The 23,762-nt window shown below is 38.0% G+C and overlaps 1 protein-coding gene across 1 annotated transcript in view; it reads right to left on the bottom strand.

Annotated features, from left to right (window-relative positions):
• LOC142662933 (alpha-2-macroglobulin-like protein 1) overlaps positions 1 to 22,759 on the bottom strand; it is a 32,960-nt gene extending 10,201 nt beyond the window's left edge. Inside the window, exons 1-23 of the mRNA XM_075841227.1 lie at positions 22,680 to 22,759; positions 20,885 to 21,068; positions 19,588 to 19,750; positions 19,301 to 19,353; positions 17,424 to 17,444; positions 16,347 to 16,512; positions 15,671 to 15,755; positions 15,425 to 15,524; positions 15,104 to 15,218; positions 13,862 to 13,971; positions 13,222 to 13,383; positions 12,336 to 12,578; positions 10,165 to 10,228; positions 8,243 to 8,388; positions 7,695 to 7,844; positions 6,875 to 7,009; positions 6,601 to 6,709; positions 4,844 to 4,964; positions 3,588 to 3,813; positions 3,371 to 3,497; positions 2,381 to 2,502; positions 1,720 to 1,771; positions 1,250 to 1,324 (exon numbers count right to left, since the gene is read on the bottom strand). Of these exons, the coding sequence (XP_075697342.1) occupies positions 1,250 to 1,324; positions 1,720 to 1,771; positions 2,381 to 2,502; positions 3,371 to 3,497; positions 3,588 to 3,813; positions 4,844 to 4,964; positions 6,601 to 6,709; positions 6,875 to 7,009; positions 7,695 to 7,844; positions 8,243 to 8,388; positions 10,165 to 10,228; positions 12,336 to 12,578; positions 13,222 to 13,383; positions 13,862 to 13,971; positions 15,104 to 15,218; positions 15,425 to 15,524; positions 15,671 to 15,755; positions 16,347 to 16,512; positions 17,424 to 17,444; positions 19,301 to 19,353; positions 19,588 to 19,750; positions 20,885 to 21,068; positions 22,680 to 22,759 (2,809 nt within the window). The remainder of the gene's footprint in view (positions 1 to 1,249; positions 1,325 to 1,719; positions 1,772 to 2,380; positions 2,503 to 3,370; positions 3,498 to 3,587; positions 3,814 to 4,843; positions 4,965 to 6,600; positions 6,710 to 6,874; positions 7,010 to 7,694; positions 7,845 to 8,242; positions 8,389 to 10,164; positions 10,229 to 12,335; positions 12,579 to 13,221; positions 13,384 to 13,861; positions 13,972 to 15,103; positions 15,219 to 15,424; positions 15,525 to 15,670; positions 15,756 to 16,346; positions 16,513 to 17,423; positions 17,445 to 19,300; positions 19,354 to 19,587; positions 19,751 to 20,884; positions 21,069 to 22,679) is intronic.
• Between the last annotated feature and the right edge of the window lie 1,003 nt (positions 22,760 to 23,762).

The following is a 23,762-nucleotide window of genomic DNA, read 5'->3' as shown; positions in this document are numbered from 1 at the left end:
GGCCAAAAGTACTGAGTTCAGGTGTTTTTTTAGCCACAATCATTGCAAACAGGTCAAAATCTCCTGTGATTTGTGTGAATCCGCAGAACACTTTTCAAACACGCCAAATTAAATTGGAATATTGTAAACCTCATGATATAAATCAATATTTCTTAATAACCATGTTAATAAAGTTTAATCTAGAGGTAAATCTAAAAAAATAAAGCAATATCTAGAGCTACTGTACTGCAATTTATACAAAATACATAAAGGACTTGGGGACATTAGTGGATGAACTTTTGCAAACAATGCCAGGCAGCTGCTGCCAAGGCAAATAAGATCATGGGATATATAAAAAATGACCTCAACATAATTTTTTTGTGAGTCCACACATGGACCATTGCTTGTAAAATTAATGCAAACGAACGGAGGGTGAGGTTGACGGTAGACTTCTATTCGCTGAAAATGTGATGGGCCAGGTTGAAAAATTAGTTACTTGGGAATGGCCTGATCAGCAAAACTCGACCAATCATTTGCCAGATGTGCAACCTGCCGGGTTTTTTTAAACTGTATCCCTGAACGCCCTTTTTGTCTCTTCTGTAGCTGGTGGTTCCGTTTGCACGAACAAATAATCCTACAGACAATTGATTTATCCTATGGCCGAGGTGTATAGTCAGTTTAAAAGTCAGGCAAGCAAGAGGCAGGCAAGTAACTGACGGAGTTAGTGGATATGTATACCAATACACATAAGCAAAATTAGGGTTATTTTGATTGGGAAGATGGCTTAAGGGCGACCTATTACTTTGTATTAATGACTTAACAGTCAATAACAAGATTTATAACATGGACAGGCCTGTAATTTTAATAAGGAAATATCCAATACTTCTGCAGGAAAGAAATCATCGATTCCAAATCAAAGTTTTTTTTTTGTTTTTTTTTATTGTGATATCAGTGAGATTATCGGACTCTCAAATATATTGGGATACCATACTGACAGACAAAATGTACAAGTCACCTGTACCAGATTGCTTGAGATGGGTTATTGGTTCAGGGAGTAAATCAGTTTGACATATTTAGGCCAGAAAAGATTATTTTTGACTTTCAGGTACATCCAATGTCCTCCTACAGATGTATTTTTGCTTCTTCTGGGTGAACACTGTATGATATTTGGTTGAACTACAGTACATGGACGTGAGTTGTTTTTTTTTACTATGTTATATGTGAAGAAATATCATATCTTGAATGACACCTGGACACAAAGTCTTCTTACCTGTTACCGTGACCTCTGCTGACTGTGATCCAAGCACAACGTTCTCAGGAAGGTCCAATGGGATTATCTCTGACTCTGAAAAAAGTATTATAGCAACTTTAGGAAGGACCATTGGATAAAACACAATGCACTTGTATTGGAAGCTCCTTCAGTTCTCATATGAGAGCAGTCACATGTACATTAACCCATAGGGTTATCCTCAACCTTGTTTCCCATAGGGAAACATTAAAATTGCATAATGGAAGCAGTCATCTCACGATTATACTGTTATTTGCATACAAAACAAATGTTGCCATGTAGCCCTAGGTTTATACCTTATTATGTTACAGTTATATTTGTACAGAGTAGAAGGAAAGACACCTCTGTCTATGGCTAGAACATGCAGAATGGCAACCAGAGCTTTCCAAAATGGTCTTGATAATGTACACAAATCTAAAATATCAGATAATATAACATCCAAAATCCCTTACCAAAAGCGCATAGGAGCAAACTGCGTGTTTTTTCCTTCGGCACTCCATTTGGCTGTGAAGAGAAACAAATGCAGCATAAGAACAAGCAGGAATAACTTACAATTAACCATGGACCATTTATAGCTAAAACTAACCACCAAATCCCTACAACACTATATATAAGTATCAAGATCAAAAAGACATTAAAAGGATCTATGGGACTAGAAATAAAAGACTGCTTATTTTTTTTCTCCCCATAAACAGCGACACTGTTATCCATGGCCAGTGTCTGGTATTGCAGGTCAGTTACGTTAAAGTGAATAAGGCTGAGATGCAATACATGACAGATCCATGGACAAGAGTGGCGCTGTTTCTGAAAAAAAAAAAAAAAGCTGACCTTTATTTCTAATCTCATACAACCACTCTAAATTCTGCTGTTTTACCAACATGAAAGTCAACTTTAATGGTTGTGCAGGACAAACTAAAGTCCTAAAACAAATGTCAAGAATGTGAACGTCAGTGCATCTGGGTAGGCTTAGCCGGCTAGAGTTGCCTAAGATATTGTCACCATGAAGCTTCAGGCGTAACTTGATGGTTAGTGTAAACATAAAATTACAGTAAAATACTTTATCAATCTGATCAGTAATTTTTAAAACTATTATTTTTAATTCCAAGTCATTACCTCTACTTTAAGGCGCTTTTGCATAATATCTGACTGTCCTTTCGTGGGCACTATAGGTGTCTGTCCATCACACAGATCACTAGTGCTTAAAGCCTCTGTGCCAATGGTGATATTAATAGCTCCTGTTGTGAAAGCATAAGATAAATTAGTTAATGCAAATTCATTAATTACAGAGGCTGTTGTGTGTCATAAACAAAAGAAAAAAAAAGAAAAAAACTATTTTTTATAATGCATCTTTATACGAGGAGCTTTAGGCTGGATTCTCACAACGTGGTCAAAATGCATCTTTAGACAGGAACTTTGGCGATTTGCAGAGAAAAAAAATGCATTTTGACTACGACGTGGGAACCCAGCCTTGTATTAGAGTTACATTTTTCTGTTACAGAGCTCTAAATCACCTGTATAGCCATGGAGTAAAATAAAACTATAATTTCGGGAAGCAGCCACCACTAGAGGGAGCTCACTGCAAATAGACTTATACAGCTCTCATTGAACTGAATAGTAATGTGTACGCAGTAAGCTTCAACGCTCCCCCTAGTGGTGGCTTCAGGTAGCCAGAATTTTATCAATTAACTGGAGCTCCACCTCTTTAAAGATATATTATATAATGAATTAGCTCAAAATTTTGGACCCAAAAATTAAGTGGTAATAAAAGTGGATATTCCCTTTAAAGTTCTGGATCTATGGACTCTTAGTAACTAAGTCACTATGGGGGAAAAAAAAATAGATCCTTACTAATAAATATAATTTTTTTTTAAAAAAACCCACTGGTTTCCACTAGTAGGGTGTATATGGTTGCCTATTTGATTGCTCCCTTGAAATGTTACTTTTTGAAGTTTGTCTTATGAAGACAATACCTACCCATATAGAGCATATAGACTTCAACTCCAATAGTTGAGAACCCCCCTCGATCAACCAGAGCTTAGAGCCATTGATTTAAAAGGGCTCCATGCACTACTACATTTCCCATGCAGAGGCTAGAGACCTTACCCAGGGTTAAAGGTTTGATATTCCAGGTAAAGGTGTAGGTTGGATCACTACAGAGGCAGGCAGTGTATGAGCAACCTTCACATAATTCAAGCTGAAAGTCATCAGAAAGGTACAAAGTTGTCTCGACCTACAACAGAAGAATCGGAAATCAGACACCGTCAGGTTGGGATACACGTGGAACAGTAACTTCTCATATATAATTATTTTACATTCTCACCTTGATACACTGCCGCATAAAATTGAGAACAATTGCCTTCAGCACCAAAGTCTCCCCTTGTTTAACTGAATAAGGGAGGATGATTTCCACAAAGAAGGGTTTAGACGATTGGAGATGAGTTCGGGGGGAAAAACCAAGACCACTGGTTGATGTGCAGAAGGCGTCTGTAATCCACTGGGTGATGGTGTCTGGAGATTTCAGTGGATAATCCAGTTCACCAGTGGGTCTGTAAAGGAGTGAAAATGAAAAAAATATATGTAATACAAGCAATACTAATACCTGACATAGGCTATGTTCACATCACATTTGAGCCTTCTGTCGGCTGTATATGTTGGGAGTATATTTCAATGTACACAGTCGCTCCAAAGGGAGCCTCTGGCGTAAGCCACTGTATAAAGGGATATGTCGCCCACTGGCTTCTATGATGAAAAAATCATATGGCGCGGTATACTTTTTTTCAGGATGCCTCTGTATATGAAAGTGCAGCAGACAAAGCTTTCCTATACAGTAAAAAAAAAAATGGTATACCAACACATACCTGCCCGGCCTATGCCAAAAGGACACTCTTTTCTATCCATCGGTTAAATTGGACCCTATGGGTATGTTTGGAATATTAATGTCATAACCTTTTGCTCGTTTATACTATTTTGTAAGATATGTCTACTGCAGAGATCTCTGGCTGGTCACTTTTAAGTGCAACAGGTAATGTGGAACCACAACAAATATTAAAAGAGTTTTTTGCCTATTCAATAATAGTGATATGGCTCTCACTCTAGTGTTAAGGGGGTTCTCTGAAATAAGAAATATTGGTCTGCTTCCTTTCCAGAAACAGTACCACTCTTGTTTGTGGGCTGTGTCTGGTATTGCAGCATAGCCCCATTCAAAAAATTGAGGCTGATCTGCAATACCAGAGAGAGCCTATGGACAAGTGTGGCACTGTTCCTGGAAAAATAGCTATTTATTGCTTCTCAGCCACTGGTTGGGTCAACACTGGTCTACTGCATGATACCTCCACTGTGTTTATTTCTTATACTGACTAATTTAAGTGGGATATTACATATTACTTTTGTATTGCTATACGTTCTATTTTATGTCCATGGGAATGGATTGGAGTTATGGAGAACTCCTAATACTCAGATTACACAATGAACCCCAGTCATGGTTTATTGGCAAATTAAAAATGTTACCCTTTACATGTTCTTTCTGCCATTGTACATTGCCCATATTGAATAAATAGTACAAAAATATATACTTACCCTATTGGCACAGTATTCATTAACCAGGTACTGGGGAATATTTTGCGCACATTTTGCTCTGGTACACTTTTGATAACAAATTCAGAAATAAAAGGTGCTTCTAAATTAAGATCTTGGCTGTGTAGGTTGGACAAAAGTTTCAATGGATCTAAAGACGGAAATAAAAGTAGCAATGACTGATATTCTGTGAGGTTATAATACAGTATAGCAATTAATAACATTTAAATACAACTCATAGGGGCAGTGTTGCTATACTGCTGTATTTTTAGATGACCATTGATTTAATGATAATCCCCTCCATTTTTTACGTTGTTAACAGTAATAATGGCATCTATTAAAGCAAGAATGATTGATTCCAACTGAATGATGGGTCATCACACTAATTGCTCCCATTCAACATTTTTCTTAGTTGGTAATTATAGCGTTTAGTTCACTATTGGCCAAGAAAATGCATAGCGGCTAGAAGCCTAACTAGCAAAATCTGTATCAAGGCCCCAACTGACCAAGTGGCATTTATAATACAGGTGTCTTTTTATGTGGCAGAGGGGTCTATGGGCCTCTCTCATGCTCAAGGGCCTGGGTGCAACTAATACAACTAATACCTCTGCACCCCTATAGCTATATCCCTGATAGAGGCAATAGACATGAACAATATTTCCCACAATATGAACGGTCATATCTAAGGAAATATCTTTTTATTTGTGGCCTCTTCCCACCAAACCTTCCGAACATGGCTGTGGAGACACTCTCAGCAGTAACATTTTAACAGGGTACATATCCCAAAGTGTGCCCACTCTGTAACTCTATTTTAAAGGGGTTGTCCAAAATTAGACAAAATGTATTTCCAGAAACAGTGCCACTCTTGTCCGTGTCTGGTATTGCAGCTCATACCCCATTCAAGTGGGGCTGAGCTGCAATAACAAAAACAGCCCATGTTTCAGGAAAAATAAGCAGACCCTTGTTTCTAATCCTTAAAAAAAAAACTTTAAAGTAGTGTGGTTCCCCTTTAAATTCTTAACAAAAAAATGGACTCTATGTTGAATGTGATTTCTGCCATCAGTTGCTCCTTAGCAACATGCTACATATTGCCACTACATATTAGGCAGAATGTCACAAGGCATGTGGAACATCTGTAAAGATGTAAGCTTTTGTTTTAACCTTAAAGCAATCTCTGCTTTGGACAATTTATTTTGTTTAACCGGATCCCCTGATGATAAATTAATCACAGGGTGTCCATCTACTGGAGCCCCCAGCAATCATCTGTAATCTGTGAGGGAACACAGTAGCAAGTGTTTAATTTCGCTGCAGCGCCACCACCGAGAAATTGAGGTATTACACAGTCCCCATTAAAACCAATGGACTATCCAGGCCCACCAGAGCAAGAGACACTCTTTGTAAGTGCGCTCCACCCTGGATAATAGATGAGGGTCCTGACTGGAGCCCTTCTCTATTAACGTACATTTGCCTATTAGGATATTTAAAAAAAATAAAACAGAAAACTTCAATAAAAAATGACTGAAGGGAAAATATAATATGATTCTGTATGTCATATAAATGCTTATACGATATAATATGATATAACGTTTGATAAAATTAACATCATTTGTACATTTTCTATACCATATACAGTACTAAAAGTATATCTTTCGAAAAACAAACTGAATATTACATCAGTAAGTAAAACAATCTGTATCTTAGAAGAAATTGCATTAATATTCAATAAATCAATAATTTCCACTCGTAATCTTTTTTTAAATAATTAAACACGGTGATCTCACATATAACAAAAGGTTGGGCCGTTGCCTGCAATTTACAATCCAGCGGCTTCCGAATCAAACAGTTGGTTAGGACTTTCATCCCAGGGCCCTGCAATACATCAGAAAGGTAGAAATGATTAGGTTCAGAGCTCCTGAATACAGGGTTGAGTTCTGGCATCTGTATAACCTAGTTTTAACCCCGAACATAAACAATATATAGATTGTTCTTTGATATTGATAAATGTTATATGAATCTAAGTACTAGATTGCTTACCTCAAAAAGACTAAATATATCAGGCCGATCAGAAGATTCTACAAAACCAGGAGAAGAACCGGCTGGACACTCCTGAAGCTCTTCAAGCTCGATGGGGTAACCAAATGTATCCCATTGCATTAAGAATTCATTCACCTAAGGTACAAATAGGAACATAAATATAAAGTCAATCCAAGGTAAAAAAAAACAAACTAATAATCTCCAATGTAGTATTATTATTATAGTTTTGAAGGTATGTTCACACGGGCTATTTTCAGCCGTTTTTCTGGCCGTAAACTCCCCGAAAAACATCTTAAAATGCGGGGGCTGAACGTTGATGGGAAAAACGGCATTCCGTACCCACGGAGCTGTTTTTCATTGACTCAATAGAAAAACCGCTCCAAAAACGGCCGTAAAAAACGCCGCAAAATATTTCCCTTGAAAACAGCTCCGTATTTTTTAAAGTTTTTTGTTAAGCATGTGAACATACCCTAATTGTAAAGCAGCCATGATCTATTATAAAACCTAAGGCTATGTTTACATGCTTAATAAAAAACGTCTGAAAATACAGAGCTGTTTTCAAGGGAAACCAGCCTCTGATTTTCATCCTTTTTTTAAGCAGCTCGCGTTTTTCGCTGCGTTTTTTACGGTCGTTTTTTTAGCTGTTTTTCTACTGAGTCAATGAAAAACTGCTCCAAAAACAGCTCAAAAAGTGACATGCACTTCTTTTTAGGAGGCATTTTTTTTTTACGCGGATGTTTTTTAAAAAACGGCTGAAAATAGGTCGTGTGAACATAACATAATAGTCAAAATCAACAAAAACGGCATGATAGCAACTTACAGTGTCCTCAGAACGTTTCTCTTCTGATTTCAGAAGCTCGACACTCTTATCCACAGCTCGAATATTGCACAATGAGTTTGGATAAGCACTGATGTGGAGATTTACCATAGCCCCAGGAAGAATCTGCTCCTCCGAAAACTGAAGGGAAACCTTTAAACAGAAAAAGTGATCACATAAGTTACAATAAACAGGTAATAAAACGGTATACAATGTATTTTATAGAGATTTATTAGAAAAAACTACTAACACAAACAGTATGAGAAATATGAACCCTACGGTCTCAATACCTAAACATTCTTTGACATCACAATCACAAGAGTCAAGAAAGCTGAGATATAGGGAGTATGGGGCTCAGTATGGCGCCATATGAAACGGGAGATATAGGTGGCTCCTAAGAAATTTTGGCCCAATTAAAGTTTATGGACAATGTATTATGGCTCTGTATAGCTTGAATAGTATATTGAACCATAATACGTTCCAATGAACTTAGGCCTTAAGAAAACTATTATTGTTCTATCATGGAGGAAAAAGAAAAGTATAGCACTTACAGTGTTGGGAAAGCAGCTAGTGACTGGGATTTTAATGCTGTCAGCAATCAGATCACCATTGTCAAGGCCCGCGTAAATTAAGATGGTGGCAGCTGGTGACATATCAGAAGTGACCGTAACAGGAAACGGGAAGAAGCTCTTTTGTCCTGATTGAAAGAAAAAACATTAACACTTTAGAGAATGTGTCATCAACCTCATTTTATCTCTTACCCTATGCCTTAAGCAGCAGCCCTAAGTAAAATCATTGGATCATGGATTACAACACCATAAACTGTAGAGCTGGCCACATAGATAATGATTAAAACAAAAAAAAATTACCATTGTTATTGATTACCATCGTTTTGGCAGATGGAAATATCCTCTATTGGTTGGAACACTTAACATTTACTCTTCAAAAATGTTCGTGGTCTTTACTTCTAAATGCTATAATAGTGGTGTTTGCTTAACTATTGTCCAAGATATTGGACATTGCAAACACATCATTAACATTATATTTCCCACAATATGAATGATTTTCCATAGGAACTCTCAAACTGCACTGTAAAAATAATATTGTACCACCTGCACTCCAGCAACATAAAAGGTGACAGGTTGGTTTCCTAAAAACTGTAAGCTTTACTTAGACGAACGAGTGTAAACTTGGACGTGAAAAATGGCTTAAGTCTATTGAGGGATCCATGAAAACTGACAAAAATAGGGCATGTCCAATTTTTTCACAGGCCCTTCACATGGTCTGTTAAAACAATGGCCCTGTGAACAGCCCCATTGAAATACATGCTGCCGTGTGACGGCCCTTAAAAAAACGTCCATCACACCGACAATATTTAGGTTCGTCTAAATAAAGCCTTACAGTGAGAACAATTATGGCCCCCTAAGGCAGCATTTCTCAGTGTTTCTAAGCAAAGATCCCCCTACTGAAATAAATAACATCAAAGTACTTCCAAAGCGTTGATCATTCTATGTAACATAGTAAAAGCACAACATAGGGGCAGTGGGAGTACCCGCTGGGGTACATATGCCAGAGGTTGAGTACCTAGGCGAAAAAATGTTGTAGCCCTTTATTAGACAGTTAACCCAACTTTTAATGTACTTAGTGCTTGCACAGATTAAAGGGGTTGTCCAGTCATAGGAAATTGATGGCCTATCCTTAGGATAGGCCATTATTATGTGATCGTGGTGATCTCACTACCGGCACCTCCGCCGATCAGTTGTTTTGAAGGGGCTTGTACAAGCGCTGCTTCCCTTTCATTACTGTCACTGCTCGTACTGTCAATCACTGACACACTTGGAGTGGCAGTTCACAGTATTACCGCCTCCTCCTATTCACTTGAATGGGAGAACGCTGTAATACTGTGCACCGCCACTACAAGTGTGTCCGGGATTCACGGTATGAGCAGATAAGGAATGAAGGGGAAGCAAAGCTCATACGAGCGCCACGGCCCTTTTCAACACGACTGATCAGCAGGGTTGCCAGTAGTCGGACCACCAACGAACAGATGTTGATGGCCTATCCTGGGGATAGGCCATCAATTTCTTATGACTGGACAACCCCTTAAAGGGGAGGAAAATGGATCTTTATTTTTTTACTTTTCTTGTCCATGGCCTGTGTCCGGTATTACATCTCATTCTTATTTAAGTAAATGGGGCTGAGCTGCAATACCAGATACAGCCTATGGATTTGAGTGGCAGTGCTTTTATTTTAAAAATAATACATTTAAAAAAAAAAAAGGCCTTTTTATCGAAACTCTGAGAACCCCAGAGTAAAATGAACTATTGAGTAAAAACCTAAATTATATTATAATTTTATAATGATGTACAGTTTCATGACTTAATTCTAAGCAATGCCATAATTAATGCTCTATGCAACAATAAAGGCACAAACATATGGTACATTGCAGCATTGAGCAATGTTCTGAATATACCTCCATTTGGAGAGATTGTGTGTCTTTTACTTGAGCTGTAGACAATTCTCCCAAATTGAATGATCTGTGAGAAACACAATAAAACCTCAGGTAAGAAAGCAGCATACACAGGATTATCCCCCACACACGTAAAAGATTTTTGAAGGCTAGAGTAAAAATTCATCCCTATTGTATAAATATTAAAAGCCCTAATTTAGAAGCACCACCTTAATACTAAATAATCATAAATAAAATATTATAAAATATTTTAAACTGTAAATTTGCAGCCTAATTAGTAATTGTACTTTTTTGTAGGCCAATTAAAGAGATTCCAGTCTACATATGCAATAATTTTCACCACCCCCTAACCTATTCCACATTATAACAGTTGTCTTCTATTTTCCCATGCTATCTCTAACATGCTTTTTAGAAAAGAATAGTCCAACTTTGGTACGCTATTTTGTTTGGACAAAAAACTGCAGGCAGTAGCTCTTGGGAGGTTGCACCAGATCACATGGATCAGACATTCTGGTTATATAGATCATAAATCGTTTGTACAGTTTAAGAAAAACATGACTACTTACTTCCCAAAACAGCAACACCTTGTTTCTGGAAGAGTTTGATGCTAGAGATCCCCAAATGTAAGTCTTAAGCCCAGGAAAGACTACAGAATGCACATGTGCAGCAGCATTCATGTCACAGGCAGTGAGCAAATTCCAGCCTGCTGCACGTAGGAACAGAAATGACTGGTTGGCAACAGCCTTACATGATCTACAGGTAACAGCCTTGAGAAGATTCAGTGACAACAGCAGATGTTACAGGGCTAAGAATATGTGCAGTTGTCACCCAGTGCATTGCTGTTGCCATAGCCCAGGCATATTCTGTCTTTCTCGATTTCAAGTGGTCATAGCCATTCCATGCTTTTTATAATTCTCTTTAATCATAACTAGAGTTGTAGTTAGGCTTTTCCTCACATGGGGCAAAAATTCAGTTTGCTGTCCTAGCCCTGTATCTAATCACCATGGCCAAGACAAAGTGGCTAGTTGGCACATGCCCCATAATTTATGGCCCTGCTGTAACATATTTCATGGTGATCACTAGGATCTGAACATACTTCCATTAGTTCTTCTCCATCAGAGGTCCATTAATCTTTGATGGCCAGAGTAGTGTAGCATGATTTGCTAGTCTATCAGTTAAAAAATGGAAACCTGACAGACCTATTATAACTCTATGGGATCTGTCATCATTCATTAGTGTTCGTTACAAAATGGGTCATCATGAATCCATCATATCCATCATGGCTTCAATAAAAATGGAGGCCATGATGTCAGTATAAATCTGAGCTTCAGGGGTCTAAGGCTCAGTTCACACAGAGTCTTTTAGTGATAATTTTGACATGGAAACCGCGTCGGAATCAGTCTATAACCGGCTCCCATTGATTTCAGTGGGAGGCGGAGGCATTTCTTTTCTCGAACGACTTTTAGCTGCACGTGGAAAAAAAAAAGCTTCATGTCTATTCTCGCCATGATAACGCCTCTGACGTCCCATTCAAATTGATGGGAGGCAGAAAAACCACAGCAAGAAAGTGCAGTCAGGTAAAAATCAGCCTCAAAATTCTTGAAGAAATTTTGAGCCACATTTTTTCTGCTTGCAAAATACTCAGTGTGAACAGGGCCTAAGAGTCTTTGATAAGTGTTATTAATAATAAGGGTATGTGCACACGCTAGCTGTCATTTACATGTGAAAAGACAGACTGTTTTCAAAAGAAAACAGCTGCTTCGTTTCACACGTAAATGCTCCTCCTCGCATTTTGCGAGGCGTCTGAGACGCTCATAAATCTTGAGCTGTGCTTCATTGAGTTCAATGAAGAACAGCTCAAATTACGTGGCAAAGAAGTGTCCTGCACTTCTTTGCCGAGGCAGTCCATTTACGCGTCGTCGTTTGACAGCTGTCAAACGACGACGCGTAAATTACAGGTCGTCTGCACAGTACGTCGGCAAACCCATTCAAATGAATGGGCAGATGTTTGCCGACGTATTGTAGCCCTATTTTCAGACGTAAAACGAGGCATAATACGCCTCGTTTACGTCTGAAATAGGTCGTGTGAACCCAGCCTTATAATTCTAAGAATAATATGTAAAAAAATAGTAACAATATTAATATTGTAAACACATATCCTTGGTAACACTTACCAGGTAATGAAAATCTATAGTCGCTTTTGTATACTCTAAAGGATCCAGGACATAGTCTGCCCAGAGGTTCACTTTCTCGTTACAGGGTAAGACAAAAGGTTCACTTCTGATTTTCACTTGGCTTACTACTCTTGTGTAAGAGGGGATTATTGATGCATAACCATCCTCATACACTGGTTCCACCTCAACAGAGTCTGCAGAGCCACTAGGGTTTGTCAATGGTTGTCTGGGTATATAGTGCGCCTAGAAGGGTTGACAAAAAATATATTTATTTTTTTTAGAAACATTTGTATAATATGCAATGCAAGATTTTAAAATAGTTATACTTAAAGAAGTTGTTCGCTTTAGAAATTTTTTTTTTCTTTTTTTTAGGAGAGGCCCCCAAAAATAAGATGACCACAGGGTGTCCCACTGCTGGGACCCTTAACAATCAGCTGTAATCGGAGAGAACGTGGCAACAAGAGTTCAATTCCCCTGTAGCACCGCCACACTTTCCAGAGAGAAAGATTCTCTATGTAGATGATCTCATAACCTATCATAACTGGTATGTACTAAAATAAACCTGTCTGTTGGGATGACCAGATGGGGAGGACTACAGCTGACAATTATGTCAATTGTTCAGTAAAACAACCTGTATGCTGAAGCCCTTTGAGATCTCGTCTTCAAGTCAAGTTCAACAGTGGACTTTAGTAAGGACACGGGCCTCAAAAACAGACCCAACCCATCAAAGTTGACCTCAAAAAGGATAAAGGGATAGAACCTGAGATTAATTACAGGATAATCTCAATGTGTAATTGATGAACAAATTTTCAGTGGTGTCACGTCATCCTTTTGAAATAATTTTGAAAACTATCCCCCATAAAGAATTATTATATGTAATACTTACTCGAAGATTAATCACTTCATCTATAAAGATGTTGGATTCTAATGTAAATTTTGCCAACCCATTTATATCAGTTGTGTAAATTTCTTCTCTTCTTCTCTCATCCACATACAGCTCAATATCCCCATCTGGAATTGGAAGTCCATCTGGTCCTGTTAGAGTCATCTACAAGAAAAACCACTTATTTTAGGTATGGTAAAAACAATATAGTCCTTAAATATCTTTCCAATTGCTGTTGAAATACTATTTATTGTCGAATTTATGCCTCGTTCACATGACAAAGCCGTGCACGGCACCTCTATGGTGGCACACAGAGTCCCTTGGTAAAGGTACTCTGTGTGCCAATGTATGGTGCCTCCACACAGCACCCCACACAAGAAGCAAAGCTTCTCCAGGAGAATACCTCCAGAAAATGGCATGCAATGGAACATGAAAAAAGTTTTCCTCACAGATTCTATATGTAGCCATAAGATAAAAGTATGGGCCTATAGATTTCTATGAGTGCCGTATAACAGATCTATAGTACACAAAGCAATTAGCATAGTTTTCATTAAAATGTAAGGGTTTCGGGATACATCTTCAACAGTTTTGCACCCAAAAACTAAAATTAGTCCACCACTGCTATGAAATATTCATCACTTACCAGACCTCGGTGATCAAGCCCTGATTTAAAGACAGATCTGGACTCCTTAAATTCCACCTTGGCAAGAACATCTGTGATTAAAATGTTTTTTGTAGCTTTTCTCTCCACTCCTTCAAAAAAGCATCAAAAACAGAATATAGTTTAAAAATGTGGGAGACGGGGCTTTGGTTTTCTGTTTTTTATTTCATGTTTTTTTTATTTTTATATAAAATAGGGAATTCGTTTTCTGATATACATAACTTTAAAATACTGCTCACATATGTTTGCAGTAGACCCCTGTCTATATTAAATTTAAAAGCCCATGAACTAGACCTGTGTAGTGCACCCATGGGTAACCCTCCGATCGTGTTGCAGAGGGCCAATGGACTGTTAGAAGCTATCTCCGATCCAGTTCTTTGCAGTGAATTGTCGGCTGTATGTTACAACCGATACTCGACAATGAGTATTGAGTGGACTCAGCCCGTGAGCCATCGCCATACTCCCTCTTGGCCACTGTCATGTGCAGTTACGTAACACGTTGCCAAGGAGTTAAAGGGGTTTTTCCGTTTTAAGTAAATAAAGTTTAATCACTGCATAATGAAAAGTTACAAACTTTCTAATATACTTTGTGTTTCTTTCAATGCTCTGTGAAGCTAAATACCAGCTACAGCTGGTTTGCTACAATGTATCAATCTGGAGTCCAGGCCATTTAGCTCACAGAGCATTGCCTAGACTGGATACAAATGTATCCATTTCTCAGAAGAGAGCAGGACTAGATATGTAGGGGTTTCCTGCCTCTGAATGTAAACAAGAGTGTTTCCATTCACTGACAGCGCAAACATATCTTGAAAAGTGTTAGAAATTTAAACCCAAAGTATATTGGATATTTGTAAAACATTTCATTTATACAAAGATCCAAATGTATTTATGTAAAACCGTAAGCCCCGTCAACATTGTTGGTCACTGTATATCAGGGTGTCACTTGATGTATTTGAGATCATGTGGCCAATGCAATTTTTAAGCCTATTCAGTTGCATTAAGCAGAAATTCAAGGGCTTTAACATTTGACTGTGAATCATTTAAAGGCTGCATTCCTCTGTGTGAGCAAAAAGAGGACCATAAAGCTCTATTGTATAATACAGGGTACAGGGGACTGTTGCTGGGATTGTCTACCTCACCCCTGGTTGTAAAAATAACATTTTAAGGTTTTGGCTCTCACATATGTCTGCCAGAAATAGTAACTTCATCTACAGTCATCATTACCAGTTCCCTCCTCCTCAAGAAAAGCCTCCACGTCAATATAGTTGTTGTATCCATTGTACTTAAACTTGAAGTAATCACTGTCCACTTCTGTTCTGTAGTTTCCATATACATCAGTCTACAGACAACAACCAAAGAAATCAGTTACTGAGTACATCAAATTTATGAATTTCTATCTATCTATCTATCTATCTATCTATCTATCTATCTATCTATCTATCTATCTATCTATCTATCTATCTATCTATCTATCTATCTATCTATCTATCTATCTATCTATTCATATCCTTGGTCATTAAGAAAGTTTTATTGACTTGACCTTACCTCTCCATCGATTGGTTTACAGATGTGATTTGAACTGAAAATGGCAGTGCGACAAACTTTTCCAGACATACGACCTCTCACAGGCTTACCATATGTATATCTAGAAAGACACAAAAGTTCTGAGGCATTTTCCATGATATGAATGTTATACGTGTGTATTATTTTTAGTATTTTTTGAAGAACACATCCAATCCCTACAGTCTGGATAACAAACTCTTAACAATGAGATGCATAGACTGTACTTACTTGGCAGAAATGTCGAGAAGGAGGCTATCCTGACGAATGGTTACACTACTTGGAGCATCTATTGTGATATCAAACTTTGGTAAAACTGTACAAGAAACAGAAAATATATTTATTATTCTTTCGAAATGTAAATTCAGCTTTTCATTTTCCTAATAGGATAATTTATGCCATTTGTGCTCATTATTGATTTATGCTATATCTTTAGAACATATACTTAAAGGGATTGTCCGCCGAAAAGAAAAATGATTTATTATATGTCTTCTCTGAAATGAAGATATTTTCTAATATACTTTATTTTTAAAAGCTGCACGGATCGCAGGTTTTCAGGTGCCATCGCGAGGACCAGGAAGTTCGGAGCTGCCGTTCTTGCTATGACGTGTCACTCCGGGGAAAAGGTGCTCCCCCTCCTCTCTGTGTGTCGATGACGCGGACGAAGAAGCTGGCTCCGAGGCTCAATTCATAACTAAGCCAACCCCATTCTTAATCTCTGACTCAGCCGTGACTGTAGAGGCTTAGCTGATGGTTTTAGTTGGGGGACACTTCTGACCAAAAGATATTGTCCAAAGTGGACAAAACCTTTAATTGCTTAAATCTAAACATTTACATTTTAAGATTTTGGACTCATTCCATTAACTCTCATTTTTGTTATTTTTCAAACAAATCATGTTGAACTCACCATACTTGTCTATAGTGATGGTTACATCTGCTACGTAGTTATCTTTAATAGCTGTGATAGTATAAGTACCCACTCGTATGTCAGGGGACAGATTATGGGACAATTCCAAAATGCCACTGTTTGGTTGAACATTCTGCCACTGATTTATAATGTTATCCTGGTCATCCTAAAGGCAAGCATGAAATAATAGATGTTAATAGCTGTCATATCTTTTGTAATACACTTTCCCTTTTTGAACCCCGTATACTGTCTGATATAGAGAGGCTAAATAACACTTGCTTCATTATAATGAATAACTAGGATATATTCTATGATAACTCTACATTGAAGTGTAACTTGAAGCTTCTGGGACCCAATGCAAATTCTGTAAAAGGGGGCCCCCACCTAGCATGTGCTATTTCTAATGGGGTGTCTTCTTATGTAGTATAGGGGCCTTTGGACTCATGCACAAGGTCCAGTATGACTGTAACCTCTGTACCCCTTGTAGCTATCTAAACAATTGTTGCTAAAGTATGTTTTACTACATACGTTACAAAGAAACACTAAACATAAAAAATCCAAAAAAAGATAAAAACATATCCTAACAATTTCTCCACTAATCTCCTCCTTTCCACTCATGTTATTATGTCTCATATTACAATTCAAACTATATTGTAATATATAAATACTATATATCTATAAAAATATATATAAAATGTGTCCCAGGATATCAGCCATTTTCCCCCTTTTTCTCCTTACAATTTTGTGTCTAGCTGTAAAACAACTGGCTGCAGTACGAGCCTCCCCCTCTGCCCTGTCTGCAGCAGGACACATATTATTATTAAGATCTGCCTCTTGAATAAGTCGCACACCTCAGTTGTTCCCCAGACAAACATTGAAATCAGGAGGTAATACACCCCTGCGTTCTCTGCAGTATTTCAACAAGACTGTTTGTTTCAGGAACATACAGAAAGGGCTGCAGAATGACAAATAGTGTGTGCAAGTTCATCTCCTGTTTGCTTTATAATTCATTTCTAGGTTTAGTGTTCCTTTAAAGGACGTGTGAATTTGGCTCTTTTAGTGCAGTATATGACTTACCTTTAAGTTAACCAATGTAAACTGTAAAATAGAAAACAAGCCATGGTTAGATATCAATATGAATGATAAAGGATATGTGCACATTTACAAGCATTTTTGTTATTGCTCTAATGTATCTGGAAAAAAAATATAAAGAAAGTTTGCAAATAGCCTCGATTAAAAATCTCCTACTATTTTGTATGTACAGCTCCAATGCAGACCTAAGTCTTTCCATGTTTACAGACTGATTCTGCAGTTATACTTTTTTTTTGTTTTAGGCTCGGGCTACAATGCAACTTTAGTGGCGAGACACCAAGATTGCAAGGTCGTATTTCAACATTGCAGGAAATGATTGTAGATTTTTGTGCAAATTTTCCAGCATAGAGTGTAAATTGTCTGTGATTTTTGTTTTTAGTGTCCAATACATGAGCCCCAACCACTCCGAATCCAGTGGAACAGTCCCAGATTCTGGGTGGTGTCCTATTGTCCAAGCTGGCTGGCAGCATGTCTTCATTTTAGTTCCCTGCTCTACCACTAAAACCTGTAATGCAGCCGTGAGCAGTTTAGCCCAGGCAGGCAATGCAATGACGTCATTGCGCCTGTCTGCGCCGAGCCACACACAGCACAGACCGGAGAAGACATGCAGAGCGATCTCCTCCATTTGTCATGAAAATGGGGTTAGGTGAATTTATTTATTTTGTTATTGTTAAGAAGCACTATGGGGATATTATTCCGTGCTGGGTAGGGGGCACTATGGAAGCAGTATAGTGTGGGGGATAATTATACTGTGTAGGGGGGCACTATAGGGGCTTTTTACTGATTGGGGAGACACGATGGGGGCATTCAAGTGTGTAGGGAGCCACTATAGGGGCATTATACTGTGTGGGGGCACTATGGGGGCATTATACTGTGCTTGAGGCACTTTGGGGGCATTATACTGTGCTTGAGGCACTTTGGGGGCATTATACTGTGCTTGAGGCACTTTGGGAGCATTATACAGTGCTTGAGGCACTTTGGGGGCATTATATTGGGTAGCGGTTACTATTGGGGAATAGTAGTGTGGGGGAGCTAAGGGGGCCTGAAATTGTGTGGGGGCACTATGTAGGCATTATATGGTGTGGGGGCACTATGGAGGCAGGATACTGTGTGGGGGCACTATGTGACATGATACTGTGTGGGGGAACCTTGAGGGGGCATTATAAGGGCATTAGACTGTGTGGGGAGGCATAAGGGGGGTTCTTACTTTGTGGGGGACACTATGGGGACATTATATTGTGCGGTGGCACTATGATATGTGTGGGAGGCACTATTCTGGCATGATATTGTGTAGTGGTGACTATAGGGGAATGATAGTGTGGGGGCACTATGGGTGCATTATACCGTGTGGGGGCACTATGAAGGCAGGATACTGTGTAGTGGTCACTATGTGGAGGTACCATGAAGGTATGGTACTATGTGGGGGCACACTGGGGGCATGATACTGCTTGGGGGCACTAAGAGAACTGGATGTGTATGGACAGGGTTTAGGTGGGGTTAGAAGCATGACTTAATGTTAAAAAAAATTGGCGCATGAGTTGTCCCCCTTTTTCATTGATGAAAGTTGGGAGGTATGTCTGATAGGTATCGCAAATCCGAAATTGCACCCGTCTCGCTGCCAAACCGCCTTTTAATATAGTCATGCAACTTCAATGCAACAGCAATTCACAGACAAATCAAGCACAGCACACTTGTATGCGATAGGATCTTGCGTCACTAAATCGCCATGAAGCCCTAGTCTTTTCTTGCATCCTGTGGCTGTTAGGGCATGCTGGGAGTTATAGTTTTACAGCAGCTGGAGAGTCACAGGTTGCATATGTCTGATTTATTCTTTGCTTAATCACTAAGAGGTCTATACTTACCTTTTCATTTTTGGCAATGAGGTTTTCTGTAAAATCCACCGCTTTTATGATTACTGTGTAGGACAAAAGGTTTAAAGTGTTATAGAGATTTAAAGGGGTTGTATGAGATTATAAAAACAAGGCTTTATTCTTCCAGGAACCGCGCCACCCTCATGCATGGGATATGGGTTGTATTGTAGCTCAGGGCTATTCACTTGAATGCTGCAATACTAGAGTCGATACTAGCTCATGGACAGTAGGGGCGCTCTTTATTTTGATCTTTTTCTTTTCATATGAACCGCTCTTACTTTTCTCTCCAGGTTGGTAAATGGCTCTGTCTGTCTGGACAAACATCCCATTTCTCATTTGACTGATCATCACAGACTTTTCCTCCGACAGCTTAAATGTATCACTTGTAATGTCGATAGAAACAGTGGCAATCTCCCCTTCACTGTGTGTGGGTGGTGGAACCTAAGAAAGAAAATAATCTTTATTTTTGTACATAAAACATGTATCATTTTTACATAGGTGGAAGACTTAGTATACTGTGAGCATTCGTTGTCCAACGTGAAAAACATGTCAGGATAAGTTTAACTGTAGGAAGGGATATTAAAAAAAACAAACCAAAAAAACAAAGACAGAAAGATATTTTTAATATAAAAACTTGATTTCATCAATAGGTAATTTTTCTGATGATATCTTCCCTTTAAAGGGTTTTTTCCATAAACATAAATGTCTGATCGGTTGGGGTCTGACCGCTTTGAAACCCACCTATCACAAAAATGAGTCTCCCGAGTCCCCTACGTGATGGTACTGCGCAGACTCGACTATCGCTCCATTCATTGTCTTTTAGGACTGCCAGAGATAGCTTGGCGCTGTACTCGGCTATCTCAGGCAGTTCATAGAAAGTGAATGGAGTGGTGGACGAGCATTAGCAAGACTGTTCTATTCACATAGAGGACTCGGGGAAACCCTTTTTTCGTGATCGGCAGCGATCCCAGTGGTCAGACCACCACTACCTGTGGATAGGTAATAAATTATGTTTATGGGAAAACCTCTTTAAGTAATAATTTGCTATTTGAAAATAATATTCTCTTTTACTTGATATACTTGCTAAACTGTTTGAAATGCGTTTTAGCCAGCAGTTTTGGTGTCAATTCGAGTCATTATCATAAATATGTCCTGTTTCACATTGTTTTTTACAAAGATGATTTGGTAGAAAAGGAAAATACTATCAGCCAGCATAGACCTAAAATCTTTTGGGTGGTCACCAATGACTGCATATAAATTGACTACGATACCTACCAACTGTACCAGATACCCAAAAGGGTTGTGGTTTATGCAAAATTCTACAAAAAGTGGTATTTTCAAACTTTTCAGGGGGTATTCCTGGGCAGACCTGGGTTATGGTTTAAAATGCCAATGATTTGGGATCTACAATGTAATAATAAATAATTATATACCTATATCTATATTTCTGTTATATACCTATTTCTGGATACCACCGAGCACGTGCTTAGCAGCAGCAACTTGGTGTTAGGTTTAAAGCAATATGGCCACCAAGATATTAAAAGTTACAAGATACATCTTAATATGATGTATTACCTGGAAAACGTTACAATGCATCTGCCAATCTCCTTTATTTATTTGGTTAATGAAAAGAGAGGAAGTTGTCGTAGCCGTTAAGGAAGTAACTATTGTAGCATCAACATCAGGTGAAATGCCGTAGACACATATGGTTTGATTGGAAGGATAGGGCATAACGGCGGGCGCTACCATCAAGTATTTCCTGTTAGAAGATGGAGATGAGAAATGAATTACGAATGGCTATTTGATACTATGATATTTTTTGCATCTCAAATTATTCAGAAATAAATGAATATAGAAAGAGTAAAATAACATAATAATCAAAATAATAGTAATAATATTATTAACATAATAAAAAATATTAAATAACAACAATAACACAAAATTATAATAATATAAGTGAAAAATTAAGACAGAAATAATAAGAATAAGAATAACAATATTTTATCAATGAAAACAGATACAATTATAAATGTAGTAATAAAAATAATATAAAATCATAAATAACTTAAGACAAAAATAAAGAAATTGCAACTTTTTTAACTAATGTGTAAATATTGTAAACATTATATATTGAATACTGATTCTAAAATGACGTGACCTTTGTATTACACATTTACTTAACCACTAGAGACATTTGCCAGTAAATAAAAGCACTTATCTACAAAATCCCAGGTCAACACAGTACTATTCATATTTTTATTCTGTATATTATAAATGTTTATCATGTTTCCAGTCACTTAAACTGGCAAAAGTTATCTGTTTAACGTTTTAAAATGCTTTAGTATTAAAAAAACATATATTTTTCGTATGAGAAGAACTGTGTCCCCTTAACAACATTTCCTGTCGCGATGAGCTGACAGCTCAGTGTTGTCATAGGGTCACTCAACCATACAACAACTAATTTGACTCCATTTTCCCCTGTGCTATGACAAGACAATTAAAACATGATTCATATTGGTTGCTATAAGTACTATTACTACTATGATAACATTGAACTAATAGAGCACAGAGTCAGGAAGTGTCATCATGGGGACATGGTCATAAAAGCTCTCCTCACAGGAATCCTCTGAATGAATAAATTGACATAAGAATAAGATGTTTAGTTAACATATGCTGCACTATTTATTATATTATCTAAATCTAATACAGTGGAGCTGACCATTTAAAAAAAATGATTTATTGCTTAATGCCTTACTAGCATTTTCTGCTAGATTTTAAAGACATTTTATTACATTTATCTTACCGACACTTTTATATAGAAAATTCTGAAGCATAACTTAAAGTGCTATTATGGTGTATTCTTAGGTGGTCAGGAGGATCTTTGATCCCCCTCAGTTACCAGGGTCTGGATGTGACGTACCTCAGCACCCCCTATATCTATGCCCCCGAGAATTTTTTTTAATACATTTAGTGATAAGCGAATCTTCCCAAAATTTATTATAGAGCTGTATTTGCTACAAATACGATAATGGAAAAAGGAATATGGATGCACATTCCAGAATTTCAGCCTTTATTTTCTTATATGTGGGAAATACGGACCCATAATAGAAATTAGCTTCTTTCTACTTAAAATACATTTAAACAAAAAATATACTAAAAAGTAACATAAATGTTACTGTATGTTATTGTATGCAAAATATAATCTTATTACATGTAATACTATAAAGGATAATGTTTTTCCTTAGATTAGCGCTAATAAATGAACATCATGCAGCATAAAAACAAAATTCCATACAGGATTATTATATTATAAGATACCAAATATAAAAATGTCAAACCCCATTAACTTATAAATAAATAAATGTCTTACATTTCATGGCTCTGTCCTGATACCAGACCGAGAGCCAGGATAATCAGCATTAGTCTTCTCATTGTGATGGGATCCTCCATGGCCTGTAGACCCTATGCTCTGACCGCTATATGCGCAGCTTCGTTTTGTGTAGTGTTATAGCACTGCTATATCAGTTAGTTGCCTCTCCACCTCCTGTATCTACTTGCTGTCTGCTCACCCTGACTTTTATACTCTACTAAGAGGAAATTCAAACAATTTGCGCACATTCTTCCCTCTTTCCCTCAGCCATTCCAAAATCCCCCGAGGATACGTTAACATGGCATCTAACACAGTGACACATTGTATGACAACACTGGAACTCTAGCCAATGGCTCTACGCTAGAAACAATGGTGGACCAGTATCAATATCTGGCTCTTGACCATTAATAGATGCCAGGACAATAACATGTGATGTGGGTATTATAGGTTATTTATTTTATATATACTGTATGCGCTTTTTTATTTTCCTTTAAAGGGATGGTTTGCTTAGGATAATACCTTTTTGTTAGATGTGGGAACCTGTCAGCAATTACCATACATCGCCACCACAAGAAAAATTCATGGGTAACTAAACTTTTAAAAAACATTTGACATGTCATAGTGACTTGTCAGAAGTTTTGATCGCTAAAAGAAAGCAGCAGTAGTGCTCGGGTGATCGTTGTTCCATTTAGTTTCCCCAGAAAGCCGAGCAATCGGTGTACAGACTCATAAACTTTGCATTAAGCCTGTACACTGCTCCGAGGAAAGCCGAACAGAAATGAAGCGGCACTGAGCTCACTCGAGTGCTTCTGCCGCTTTGTTTTAGTGATCGGTGTTTAGTGATCAGTTCTTGGACCCACACCGATCAAAACTTCTGACATGTCACTATGACATTTCAAAAGTTTTCTGTAAGTTTATTTACACTTTAAGCATTACACAGTTCTCATTCAAATTAAAGCGCTGTTGTAATGACGGGGGTGGGGAGACAGACAAGTGAGCCCTAATCTACCCGCCACTCAGTCCCTGCCTACTTGCAACGACCCGCCCTAGGCGATGGGGTACAACTGGGCGACGGTCCCTACG

This window comes from Rhinoderma darwinii, chromosome 11 (genome assembly GCF_050947455.1).
Source record: "Rhinoderma darwinii isolate aRhiDar2 chromosome 11, aRhiDar2.hap1, whole genome shotgun sequence".
Taxonomy (NCBI): Eukaryota; Metazoa; Chordata; class Amphibia; order Anura; family Rhinodermatidae; genus Rhinoderma; species Rhinoderma darwinii.
The sequence above is the reverse complement of the archived record's forward strand: the minus strand, read 5'-3'. Positions and strand labels throughout refer to the sequence as shown.